The 13,565-nt window shown below is 53.6% G+C and overlaps 2 protein-coding genes across 2 annotated transcripts; one reads left to right on the forward strand and one right to left on the reverse strand.

Moving 5' to 3' along the window:
• Positions 1-870: 870 nt before the first annotated feature.
• On the forward strand, positions 871-4,306 carry UBE2C (ubiquitin conjugating enzyme E2 C). The gene is made up of 6 exons (XM_020896884.2): positions 871-1,017; positions 1,568-1,595; positions 2,647-2,733; positions 3,171-3,375; positions 3,481-3,540; positions 4,049-4,306. The coding sequence occupies exons 1-6, from the start codon at positions 917-919 to the stop codon at positions 4,105-4,107; spliced, it is 540 nt and encodes a 179-aa protein (XP_020752543.1). The 5' UTR covers positions 871-916; the 3' UTR covers positions 4,108-4,306.
• Positions 4,307-8,514: 4,208 nt separating this feature from the next.
• Positions 8,515-11,257, reverse strand: TNNC2 (troponin C2, fast skeletal type). Its single transcript, XM_020896885.2, has 6 exons — positions 11,147-11,257; positions 9,708-9,759; positions 9,418-9,561; positions 9,212-9,326; positions 8,903-9,039; positions 8,515-8,694 (listed from the first exon to the last, which is right to left on the reverse strand). Exons 1-6 carry the CDS (start codon positions 11,147-11,149, stop codon positions 8,663-8,665), a joined length of 483 nt encoding a protein of 160 aa, XP_020752544.1. The 5' UTR covers positions 11,150-11,257; the 3' UTR covers positions 8,515-8,662.
• Positions 11,258-13,565: the final 2,308 nt, after the last annotated feature.

A 13,565-nucleotide genomic window follows, 5' to 3' on the forward strand; every position in this document is an offset into this window, starting at 1 on the left:
TGGGAGGTTGATGACAAATCAGAAGAAAAATGTAAGGTGGCTTTTATTACCCCCATTTTATAGGTTAAAACTAAATTTTGTGCCCAGGGTAACGCAGCAAACTGTTGGAGAGGCAGCCAATGAAGCTGTTTTCCAATAAGGACTCTCTCACTCTAACCATCAGCTTCTAGTTTTTTCCCTCACCTGAGTGTTCAGACACCTAAGGCCCCAACCAAAGTGCCTAGGACATTAATAACAGGTGGAGGAGCTGGGGTTTCCGGTTTTAGGGACGAGTGTGGCTTCCCAGGTGGCATACAGGTAAAGAATCCTCCTGCCAATGCAGTAGACAGCAAGAGACACTGCTTTGATCCTTGAATTGGGAAAATCCCCAGGAGTAGGAAATGGAAACATACTCCAGTATTGCCTGGAAAGTTCCATGGACAGAGGAGCCTGGCAGGCTACAGTCCGTGGGGTCGCAGAGTTAGGACTGAGAAGCGCGCACACAAACAAGATTGGAGACCCTCGGTAGTGGAGTGCCGGGTGTTGCCGACTGTAGCCAAGTATTTGACCTACAGGGATTCATCCCACGTGGACGTCTTCTAGGCCCTTTAATGGTCGGCGTTTTCCAGAGGCGGCCAATCCATTATAGGTTCGTTAATCAATGACAGCGTCTTCTGCCAATCGCCAGTGAGAAGCCCGATTCTGTCGCCCAATAGTAGTACGCTGGTAGGTGGGTCTAGCGGTTGCGCGGTGACATAGCACTCTGGAGTGCCCCATTGGCTGGATCAAACCCAAGCGAGCCACTGATTGGTTAGCGCTGCCGAAGGGTTACAATTCAAACGCGGGCGGGCGGGCCCGCAGCACTGCAGTTGCAACTGTGAGTTCTTGCAACTGTGAGTTCCGCAGTACCGCTTATCTCCGTCTCATCGCCGCCCGGATGGCTTCCCAGAATCGCGACCCAGCCTCCGCCAGCGTCGCCGCCGCCCGTAAAGGAGCCGAGCCCAGCGGGGGTGCCGCCCGGGGCCCCGTGGGCAAGAGGTGAGTGGTGTGGAGGTAACACCCGCCGGGCCTGGCACGCCCTGCGCATTTGGGGCCGAGAAGGAAGACTTCCGGGCCCCCCCCCCCCCCCCCGCCTCCTGGAACGGGTAAGATACGGGAGTTAGAGAGACACGCCAGAAGCTCTCCTGCTCTTAAGAGACACTCCCGAAAGAGGACGGAAGGGGTAGGATCGCTGCCAGGGTCCTCTGTCAGTGAGCCGAGATGAAGATACTCCGGCGATCCTCGGTGTTTAGGCCGGAGGGCGGCGGGGGAGCGGGGTCGGGGAGGAAGAAGGGGAGAAATTGAGATCCGGAGAGAGACGCCAGAGAAGTAGATGGGGTTAAGAGTAAGCCAGATCCTCGAATTAGGAAGGGTGAGGGCTCAGTAGTACCCTCCTATGGAAATGGAGGTGACTGTTCCCCCAGGTGAGTCCGACTTCAGGGTGGAGGAAAGCCTCCGTGACAGCTGCCCCAGAGACTGGGATGGGAGGAGGTACCGGGAGTCCTGGCCCATCCAGACCCCCAGGTGACTCCAAGTACTCTTTTTGCAGGCTGCAACAGGAGCTGATGACTCTCATGGTGAGTGACTGGTGCCCAGATCCCCAACCAACTGGTCTACCCTCCCACCTCCTGTCACTTATCAGTGGCTTCCTTTCCTACATCAGGCTCTTTGGTAGTCGTGGGGATAAAAAGATGAGTCCACCTTTCTCTCTTCTGGAAAGAAGTTAATCCACCCCACCTACACACCTTTTCTTCTGCAATCTCTACTCCCCAGTACCATCCCCCCACAGTGAAGCTGTACCTAAAATACAGCTCTTGTACAAGGCCCTCTCCCTGTCCTGCCTGGCCCTACTTCCCTGCCCTAAGGTTTGAAACAAGTGAAAGTGTTAGTAGCTCAGTGGTGTCCCCCTCTTTGCAACCCCATGTACTGTAGCCTGGTAGTCTCCTCTGTCCAGGGAATTCTCCAGGCAAGAATACTGGAGTGGGTAGCCATTTCCTTCTCCAGGGGATCTTCCCACATTGTGGGCAGATTCTTTACCCCCTGAGCCACCAGGGAAGCCCTCAGGTTTATCCACACCTGTCTCTCCATCCTTCTTAATATTCCTAATCCTGTCATACTTTGGAACACTTCCTTCCTGGACTATGTTTTCTACATTAACCCTAGATACTCAACTCACATCCTTCAATGACCATATTGTTCCTCTTCCCAGTCTGTGAATAGCTTCTGGGCTTCATCTATAACCAGCACTCAATAGCATGTTGAGGGAATTCCCTGGTGGTCCAGTGGTTAGGACTCAAAGCTTTCACTGCCTTGGACCAGGTTCCATCCCTGGTCAGGGAACGAAGATCCCACAAGCCAAAGAACAGCCAAATAAAATAGCATGTTGAACTGAATTCCCACAGCATTAAAGGTACAGAGCTGCCTTCTGCTTCCCTACATAACATCTCCTTTCTTAGCCTGGCGATGAAACTCCACAATCCCAGTACTCCCCTCAGGAAAGCATTTCGGTTTGGCCAGGTTGCTTTTATTTTGGATCAAAATGTGAGGTTAAGAGAAAGGGGTTCACTGACTGGCCCCCCCCCAGGAGCGAACTCTTCCAGCCCAGCATGTGTTGTGTTTGCTCCCCAGATGTCTGGCGATAAAGGAATTTCTGCCTTCCCTGAGTCGGACAACCTCTTCAAATGGGTGGGGACCATCCATGGAGCCGCTGGCACAGTAAGTGCAGGGTTGGGGGAGGTGAGTGTGACTCAGCTGAGTCTGGGGAGAGGTGGGAGGTGAAATCCAAGTGCCAGGTCTGCTTCACCTTTTGCCCGGCAGGACACTCCCCTGTGTCTGCTGGGGTGCCCTGAGCCTGTGGCCCTGGTCTCCCGGACTACAGTGAGAGGCTGGGTGTAAGGCAGCGCTCTCCATCTGAGATGGCTTACAGAGGACCAGACAGCAAAGACAATTGAGCACTTAGGCTGGTGGGCCTTAGACCAAAGGATCACTGAGGACCCCACCAGATACGAGAGAAAGCACCAGACTAGTTTCATGCTTCGTCTTTTGTCGAGTCTCAGATGAACTTAGGGGTCCTGGCAAGTCCCTTATGTGGGGCTTGGGCTGGGAACTGAGGCTCGGGGCGGGAGGGTTACCCTGCGAATCTCTTTCTCCAGGTATATGAAGACCTGAGGTATAAACTGTCCCTGGAGTTCCCCAGTGGCTACCCTTACAACGCGCCCACGGTGAAGTTCCTCACACCCTGCTATCATCCCAATGTGGACACCCAGGGTAACATCTGCCTGGACATCCTGAAAGACAAGTGGTCCGCCCTGTATGATGTCAGGACCATCCTGCTCTCCATCCAGAGTCTGCTCGGAGGTGACTGCCCAGGCCGGCCCCTCCCCCAGAACCTGGGGACCTGTCAGGACTCCCCTGGGCTGCCTCTCCTAGCCACACCTGATCCTTCTTTTCCTCCACCCACAGAGCCCAACATTGATAGCCCTTTGAACACACATGCCGCCGAGCTCTGGAAAAACCCCACAGGTGGGTCCTTCATCCTGAGGGCACCGGACTATCCCTTCCCAACCTTCAGAAGCTCCTTCAAACAACAGGAGGACTCCAGTGACTTGAGAATGTGTCCTGATGTCTTAAGGGGGCCAGGCAGGGAGTGGCAGGGTGGGGGGCCGGGGAGGGGGTAACCCACTTCCACCTCTTCCTTGATGTGTCTGGTTCTCCTATTTGCTATAAAATCAGAAAAACCAACCCATTCCACATTAATGGAGCTTGGGGAGATTTTCAGTAGAAGGCAAAGCTTTGTGCAAATGTCTCTCAGGGCCCCTAGTTGCCTCCCCTGTCCCTGGGAGCAGAGCTACCCTCTAGAAGCAGAGTCCATCCAGGAGACCTGTCTGGGTGACCAGCAGAGGGTCAAACTGTTGTGCTGGGAAACCCCTCCCAGCTCCCCAAACTCCTCCCACGTGTGTATTCTTGCTGCTGTCTTGCCCACCTTACCCCTGCCCCCATCACTCACCGAGACCTGCCTGTTCTCTTCCAGCCTTTAAGAAGTACCTGCAAGAAACCTACTCAAAGCAAGTCTCCAGCCAAGACCCCTGACCTGGGATGTCCAGCTCTCCTTGTGTTGTCTTTTTTTTCTTTTTTTTCCTTAGGCGGTCTGTCCATGCCTCGATTTCTGTACAGGACTCTGTCTTATCTGTGGTGTCATTTTTGTTTTGTTTCTGTTTTTTAAATTAAGTGTGGTTAAACCCTTGTGATGAATATATTAAATAAATACATTTTGGGGTTTTTATAGCAAGTTGCTGTTTTGTCATTACCCAAGGGTTGGAAGTGCCCAGGGTTAGCAGAGATCAGGTTTAGGGTTTGGGTTCTCTGCTCCACAGCCCAGGGAGTAGAAACAGCTGATAGGCTGTAGGGCTGAGCAAGGGAGTGACAGGATTCCCTCCCTTGCAACCTGAGTTATTTTATGATTCTGCATCTGTTTCCTCATCTATAAAACGGGTATCACAAAATGCTAGTTTCTGGGAGTTCCCTGGCAGTCTAGTGGTGAGGAGTCAACGCTTTCACTACTGCAGCCCAGGTCCAATGCCTGGGAATAGATCCCAGAAGCCACACAGCGTGGCAATAAATAAATACTAATTTAAAAAAGAAAAGCACCTCCAACTAATAAAAATTAAAAAAAAAAAAAAATTAAAAAAAAAAAAATTAAAAAAAAAAAATATTTTCACTGATTTAGACATATAAATATTATTCAAAGATGAACAACAATAATGTTATATCTTGATATTTTTTCTTTTCTTGTATAATAGCTTTCTCTGGAATTAAATAATTGCATTGCCCTTTCAAAAAAATAAAAAAAATAAAAAAAATAATAAAAAAGAAAAGCAAAATGCTGATCCTATGGAGTGGTGACACAGACCAGGAATACAGGTGTTGTCCCAGTTATGTTGCAGATGAAGCTGAGCCAGATCTTAAGACTGAAACAGATTACAGTGTGTATGTGTGTGTTGGAGGGGATTGGAAAGAGGACCAGACACCCACTTTATGACAGTAGATTTTTTTGACCCTGAAGAAGGAGCAAGAGGACATTCAGGTGACCCTACAGCCGGCCCAGGCTCTCAGGAGGCAGCCAGGGGAAGTTTTCTGGATCGAGGTTGCAAGTCACCCCCTGCCCCAGGTCCTCCACTGATGGCTCCATCTCCACTGGGGCACATTCACCTGCTCCATCTCCCAGCATTTCCTCTGCTGTACCACTGGTCCAGACCCCCAGGCCCTTGGGCCATCTTTCCACTGACCCACCACAGGCCTTTGGGCCCCTAGGAGGAAACCCCTGTGTTGACCAGCTGGGTCGCAGCAGGCTGAGGTGCTGGGCCCCGCCCAGGTCCCGCAGGAAGATCTCCGTGAGAAGCTCAGGTGCGCTCCAACAAGGCCCGAGTGTTGCCCTGCTCACGCAGCCTGGTCAACTGTGTCTGCAGCTGCTTGTGCAGGCCTGGGGTAGGGTAGGAGGAGGAGACAGCAGGAGACAATCAGGAAGGTTCTCACCCACCTTTTCCTCTTAATCCAGCTAGCCCACATCCCTGTGCCCTGACCAAGCTGTCACATGTGGAAAGAAATGTGGTTGGAACTTAGATGTCCTCTGATCAATTTCTTCATCTCAGATTGTGCTGTTGGCTCTCTTCTTGGAGCTTAAACTCCTGTTGCTCAATCTACCTGCTAGTAAACCTGCCCAGGATTTTATTCAAATACAAATTTTGATTCAGTCGGTCTGGGTGGGGCCTGAGGCTCTGCAGTTCCAATCAGCTCCCAGGGGGTATCATTGCCATTTAGTTAAAGGTACAGAGCAGTCTTCTCATGGTGTGTTCCTTCCACTTGTCACCGGGATCTGGCTAGAAATGCAAGTTCTAGCCCCAGTAATCTGTCCAGATGATTCTGACACTCTCAAATTGAAAATCACCAAAAAAATAAAAAGAAAATCGCCAGACCAGGCTTCCCTGGTGGTCCAGTGGTTCAGAATCTGTCTGCCAATGCAGGGGACACAGGTTCGACCCCTGGTCCAGGAAGATCCCATATGCTACAAGGCAACTGAGCTCGGTACGCCACAACTACTGAGCCTACATTCTATAGAGTCCGCCAGTCACAACCTCTGAGCCCACGCATGCCCTAGAGGCCATGACCTGCAACAAGAGAAGTCACTGCAATAAGAACTCCACGCACTGCAACCAAGAGTAGCCCCGCTTGCTGCAACTAGAGAAAGCCCGTGCGCAGCAACAAAGACCCAGTGCAGCCAGAAATAAATAAAATTAAAAAAAAAAAAAAATCACCAGGCCGGGAGACGTCTGAGAAGAGCAGAGCTCAGAATCTGACACTGGTTCTTAAGTGCTGGCCAAGGTGGATGCGTCTTTGCCTGCCTTAGGAAGCCTCTTTATGTGCTTTCATAGATCGTGGTGTCTGACCCGCCCCCCACCCCAGATGGTCACGTGGCCTACAAGTGTCAGTCACAGAGACCCAACTCTACATTATCATTCAGAACTAATCCCTCCAAGAAAGTAAAACTGCTTTCTTGAACACTACTAGGGCTGCTAAAAGAGGAGGGAGTCAGTCTGGGCTGCTGGTGGAGACAGCTGCAGATGGAAGAATGCCAAGCGGAGACAAATAGCTGAGCGATGACACTGAAACTCTGGCCTCCACTTCACGCCTTGGCATCCCAGTGTCACAAGTCAACAAATCTCTTTTTGGTGTAAGTTAGTTTGACCTCGGCTTCTGACACTAGAGCAGGAAGTATGAGAAGGTGGTCGTGGCTGCTAAATCGCTAAGTCACGCCTGACTCTTGTGAACCCATGGACTGTAGCCTGCTAGGCTCCTGTGATGATCGTCATTCACATTCATTCAGTACAGCGGTTGAGTGCCTACAAGGTAAAGACCCCAGGTTGGGGGCTGGGGATAAGGCAGGGAAGAGGACACAGTGCTGTCCTCAAGGAGAATGAAATTTAGGGAACAGACAGACATATCAGTGGGGCTTCCCAGGTGGCTCAGTGGTAAAGCCTCCACCTGCCAATCCCTGGATTGGGAAGATCCCCTGGAGAAGGAAACAGCAACCCACTCCAGTATTCTTGCCTGGGAAATCACATGGACAGAGGAGCCTGGCAGGCTACAGTCCATGGGGTCACAAAAAGGCAAACACGATTGAGTGACTGAATCCGTACACAAGCAAAGGCATGTCAGTAGCAGGAATAAGTGGTGGTTAAAGTAGAACTGTGTTAGAATTCCTGATCCACTCCCATATTACCTGTACACACTTGGGAACTTAGAGCAAACCTCTCTGTAAAATGGAAATAAGGGCATCTGTCCCAGGGGTTGTGTGGATAAATGAGACAGTGAGCAGCACACAGTAGGCACTCATAGGGATGATTACTAAACTCCAGCACAGCTCCTGGCTGGAAATACCATCCAGGAAACATGAATGAGTCAGAAAGGGGAGAAGAAAACACAGAGTTGGAGAGAGAGGGCTAGAGTGATGAATAAGAGTTCAATGTTTCAAGATGATAACATTACTAAAAGGATTGACTGTATGCTGACTGTGCTAGGCTCTATTCTAAGCACTTGGTACACATTAACTAGTCCTTCCAAACCTCTGAAAGTCGCTCAGTCATGTCTGACTCTTTCGGACCCCATGGACTGTACAAATGCATAGAATTCTCCAGGCCAGAATATTGGAGTGGGTAGCCTTCTCCTTCTCTAGGGCATCTTCCCAACCCAGGGATCAAACCCAGATCTCCAACATTGCAGGCGGATTCTTTACCAGCTGAGCCACGAGGTAAGCCCAAAGATAAGTCTGTCATTGTCCCCATTTTACAGATTAGGATAGGGAGCAGAGAGTGGTTTGTCACCAGCAATGAGGATTCAAACTCAGCCTGACCAAAGCCAAACTACCACTGCACTTAATTAGCTTCGTCCCGACTCTCACTATCCTTGAGTTGTTTCCAAAAGAGCTCTGGACGCCAGAGTGCAGCCAGTCACCGCACGGATCAAGGAAGGACGTGATGGTATCTGAGCTGGGTCTTGGTATCTTGGAGATGGCATCTGAGCTGGGCTGCAGGATTTGCCAAGGCAAAGGAAGAAGGGCAGTCCAAGGAGAGAGAACAACGTGTGCACAGGCCCGAGGGCTTAAAAGTGCACCCACCTCCAGAGCAAAAGAGAGAGGCCGGAGCCTCTCGAGGGGAGGGGCAACGGTGAGAGGAGGGGACTGAATCTGAATTTGATTCTAGAAGCAGAGGGGGCCCTGGAAGCGCCAGGCGCCGCACGGCCCCTCGGCTAAGCTGTCACGCACGCTCCATCGCGAAACTTCTGAGGGCACGGATCGCCACCTCGGGTTCCCGAGTCCCGCTGCGCTCGGACCCGAGGACGCTCAGGCGGCTCCAGCCTTGCCGGCGCCCTGGACGGTGGCCCAACCAGGCGGCCCGGGACACTCGATCCGTCCCCGTCCTCCCCTCTACTCAGGCCACGCGCTTTGCAATGTTTCCTTTTATTCCTTCCAGACACATCCCCAGACGGGGCCGCGCCTCCCTCCCGGGGCGGGGAAACTGGAGCGGCCCGGGGGGCAGTGCCGCCCACGCCCGAGGGCCGCGCGGTGTCGGTGGCTGCAAGGGCCAACTTCTTACTGCACGCCCTCCATCATCTTCAGGAACTCTGCGGGAAAGGAGACAGAGGGGCGCTCACGAGTCTCCCCGCGGCGGACGAGGCCGGGCAGCTCCGGCCTCTTAGACGTGGCGCCCGGCTATCACGGCTGCATTGCACAAACTGGCCCCGCCCCGCCCCGCCCCGCCCTCAAGGCGGAGGACGCCAGCCTGGGCGCGAAGCTGCGGGGGCTCTCGTCCCCGCGGCCCCAGACCCTCACCGTCGAAGTCAATGCGGCCGTCGTTGTTCTTGTCCCCGTCCTTCATCAGGGATTCGAGCTCCTCGTCTGTCACGTGCTCTCCGGAGGCCCGGAAAATCTCCGCCAGCTCCTCGGCGTCGATGTAGCCGTCCGCGTTCCTGCGGGCGGGTAGGGCCGGGGGGGGGAGCTCAGGGCTCGCAGGGGCGAGCCGCTCGCGCCACGCTCCCCGCCCTCTCCTGCACCCCTCCCCCGCCCCCCCAGAACCTTCGGGCCCTGCGGGCCAGATTCAGACTGCTGGGCGCTTGGCTGCTCCCAGGGCCCCCGACGCACCTGTCGAAGATGCGGAAACACTCAGCCAACTCCTCCTCGCTCTTGCCCTTGGCGTCCTCTTTCATCTGGCGCACCATCATGACCAAGAACTCCTCGAAGTCGATGGTGCCGCTGCCTGAGGGGAGCGGGTGGTGAGCGGGCCAAGCCCTCGCTGCCACCCTCTCCCCGCCGCCCACCCTCCCACCCCCCAAGGGCCACCCGCTCACCATCCTCATCCACCTCCTCGATGATGGCGTCCAGCTCCTCTTTGGTGGGTGTCTGGCCCAGCATCCTCATCACGGTGCCCAGCTCCTTGACGCTGATGTCCCCGCCGCCATCCGCGTCGAACATGTCGAAGGCGGCTTTGAACTCTGCCAGGGCGAGGAGGGCAGAGGGCCGCGGTGAGCCTGGCGAGACTGTCAGCCTCACATCCACACACTCTCTCCCTGCCTGCCCAGACACCCCAGGTTCGCCCGCACCCCGCTTCCCAGCAGCCAGCCCTCCCACCCCCACTCACCAGCGATCATCTCCTCGCTGAGGTAGGACCGGGCCTCAGCCTGCTGGTCCGTCTGCAGAAGACACGGGCCATCAAAGAGCCGAAGGGGCAGCCCGGAGTACATTCCTGCCTTCACCCCGTTCTCCTGCACCCCAATTTCTGTACATGCCCCCTAAGTGCCTGCGAGCAACAGCTCCCAGTTGCCCCACTCTGGGCATGCCCCCACAGCACCCAGCCCCACTTTTGAAGAACTGGGGATTATGTCTCGCTTGTCAATCAGAGATCAAGTTAGGACCGCCCCCCCTCCCCCACCTTCCGCGAATCATTAAATGTGGCCTCATCTCTTCTCAGCAGCTTTTGGGGGATCAGCTGGAATCAGCCGAGTGAGAAGGCTTTGTAAAGTGCCAGCACGATTCCAGCATGGTTTTCCAGTTTCCCCTACCTACTCATCACGCCTGGTACTTTAATAGGTGCTCAATAAATGTTTGTGGTCACACAAATAATAATGTGACGGAAAGTTACTGAGTACTGACCAAGGGTCAGGCCATAGACCTGGTACCACCAAGGAGTCAGGCACATTCCCTCCCTCTGAGAACTTACAGAGACAGAGGGTGTAAGCTTCCTTCCGACGACTCAGTCATCGGAGTAAATACCACTCGGTGCTGGGCAGAGTGGGATGTTGGCCTTGTGGGGGTGACAGATGGCTCTGGAGAGTTCCAGTCACATCCAAGTCCAGCCACCCAGCCAGGGCTCTGGACTGAGGCTGGCCGTGAGGGAAGTAGCTGAAGCATCCTAGGAGTCCTTTAGCTGGCTGGCGGGGCCTGTCCTCCTGTCTCCCTCCTCCCCTCCCCCTCCCCAGTCCTGAGCCAGAAGGGCAGACTATTTTTAGTCAGGCATGGGCAACAGCAGCTGCCCTCCGGGTCTAGTTACTCCTTGAAGAGAAGCGGGGAGGGCTCTGGGTGGAGAAGCACAGCCTCAAATCCCAGCCCCTCTCAGGGAGGCTGACATCTCTCTAATCCTGCTGTATCATCTTTGGCCCCTTGGAGCTCTGGGGTCCTGCTCCTGAGCAGGCCTCCTGTCTTCCAGAGCGGGGCTTTAGCAAGGCTTCCAGCCCATTCTTCTACCACCACTCACTGCCTTGCTGGATTACCCCCTCTCCACCATGAGCGAGACAAGCTGAGGCCCCTCACAATCCTCTGATCCACACTGCTAGAAGCCTCAGAAGATCTCAGGGAACCAGGATGCCTGGAGGATGGACCCCTGGAACGTCCTCACTAGCCCTCCCCTTCTAATACAAGTCCAAGGCCGTCTTCCAGCCTTCCTCCCAGACACCGGGGTTCCAGGAGCCTTCTGATTCCATCTTCACACATCCAAGTGACTGCCCCACCAAGCACCCAGATCTGAAAGATGCCCAGAAGAGCTCCAGTGAGGGCAGAAAGGAAGTCCCTTCTGGTCCTTACCATTTTGCGTGCCAACCTGGACTCCACCACTGCAGGTCACCTCCGTACACCACCACTCAAAGATGCCCTGGCCCTCTCTAGCCCCTCAGATTTGTAGGGGCACCCTCTCCTCCCACCTCCCTGCTCCCCAGGACCGATGCCCTGGCCAATCAGATCCTGGGGTCAGCGAGCCACCCCCTCCCAGAGTCCTAGCCCATTACCTAATTTAGCCAAGGGCCCTTGCAGAGAAATTTAAGCCTCCGAGCAGGTGGCAGGCCTTGACGTCCTAGATTCTTGTGAGGAGAACCCGCCCTGCTCTGCCGCTCCTAGTGAGCCCCCTACCCTGCCCCCAAGAAGCACACTGGCTCCAAGATGGGTGAGGAAGATCAGGGTAGAGGGAAGTGAGGCAGCATAGTAGCATGGAAGAGCACAGGCCTTGACGTTCAAAACCCAAGATCCAAGTCCTGTCCCTACAAGCTGTGCATACGTGGGCAGGTGGCAATGCCACTCTGAGCTTCAGTGTCCTTGTGTGTGAGATAGGGACAGTCATAACCTCCCTCCCAGAGAAACCGTGGTAAACAGGAGCCTGGGTTTAAGTCACCAGGCTTGTGCCAACTACTTAAAGTCAGTGCTTTGCAAGTGGAGTGTTTTGTCTTTGAATCAGAGACCAGAGGGGGACGGGACAGGAGGAGGGAAAATTGACAGCCTCTGCGACATGCTGCACATGTGCTAAGCGTTTTAATCATCTGATCTCACCCAATACTCATCCTGTGAGGTAGCAACTATGGTTATTCCCCTTTTTACCGGAGAGCTTTGTAAATCATAAAGCTCTATAGTCACGTTGGGGATTCTTATTCATCCTGACTGAGGGGAAGTTGGGGCAGACAGTCCTCCAGGGACCTGTCTGGAAGGAAAAATGAATAGAGGGGCCCAGGAAATGGGGTATGCACTTGGAAGAGAAAGAAACATCGAAAGTAAATTCTTATGTCAAGCTTACCTTGTCCAGGAAAGGAGGTTTGGGGACTCACTTTTTTAAGGGGGAAGGGGAACCAGAGGAGGTTTCCCTAAGTAAATGCAGGTATAGCTGGCCCTTTGCTGGAGCTCAAGGAAGAAGTCTGGAGGAGCTCAGCTGGCCTTCTGGAGAGTGAAGGGGTGGGTGGATCAAGTCAAATACGAAGGGAGACCACCCTGAGAATCCATGGGTCCACCAGGGTGTTGGGATGGGCAACATTCATGGACTCTCATCAAGTAACAGAAAGAGCACGATGATGACTAAACACAGGGTCTGGGGCCAGGGAAAGGGGGCTGGACACCAAGGAAGGTAGATGGACAGTGGCAGCTGGGCTGTCTTCTTGCCCTACATAGATATTCCCAAGGAAAGCTCAGTGGAGCCAGGCCAGGCTAAATAAGGCCTCCCCCAGGCAGGCCCAGGGCCAAGGGGCGATGCTTGTGTCCAAATGTGCCTATTTGGACACAAACATTGGAATCACTTGATCCTTTAGGAACAGAGTATAGAGAGTATAGAACTCCCAGGAGTCCTTTGTTCATTAGTTTGTTCTTTAATTTATTCAGGGAAATAGATGACGTCCAAACTCAGTGTGGCCAAGCAAGGTCCCACTGACCCTTCCATCCTCATTCCCCACCTTGCATGTGGTTCTGCTCTGGTTCAAGCTAAAATGCAGCTCCAAACACCACCCTTTATAGCCCTCCAAGCCCTTGCCCATGTAGGTTTGTTGGTTTTTTTTGTTGTTTTTTTTTTTAATATTTACTTATTTGACTGTGCCGGGTCTTAGTTGAGGCATGTGGTATGTTCGATCTTCATTGAGGCATGCAGGATCTTTAGTTGTGGCCTGTGAACTCTTGGTTGCAGCCTGTGGGATCCAGTTCCCTGACCAGGGATTGAACTTGGGGCCCCCGCTCTGGGAGCGCAGAGTCTTAGCCCCTGGACCAGGAGTGAAGTCCCTCGTTTTCTTCGTTTTAAAAATGGATCATTCTTGTCCACTAACAGCCTGTTCCCCAGGAGGTTGTAAGGGTTAGATATGACCCCTTTTCAAGTGCCTAGAACCGGGTGGAGGATACCGTGAAACGTCAGGAAATGAGAGCCCTGCCTCTTCTGCACCAAGGGATGGCAGGGAGTGTGTGTTCCATTCAAAGCCACCCCCCCACCCTGCTCTCCTGCACCATTTAAAAAGGGCAGGAGTGGACTTCCCTGGTGACGTGGAGGATAAGAATCTGCCTGCCAATGCAGGGAATGTGGGTTCAATCCCTGGTCTGGGAAGATTCCACATGCTGCAGAGCAAACAAGCCCATGCTCCACAACTACTGAGCCCTCGCTCCAGAGCCCGCGAGCTGCAGCTTCCAAGCCCAAGCGCTGCAGCTACTGAAGCCCAGGTGCCTGGAGCCCGTGCTCTGCAACAAGAGAAGCCACTGCAATGAAACG

Source organism: Odocoileus virginianus, chromosome 9, assembly GCF_023699985.2.
Source record: "Odocoileus virginianus isolate 20LAN1187 ecotype Illinois chromosome 9, Ovbor_1.2, whole genome shotgun sequence".
NCBI classification, from domain to species: domain Eukaryota; kingdom Metazoa; phylum Chordata; class Mammalia; order Artiodactyla; family Cervidae; genus Odocoileus; species Odocoileus virginianus.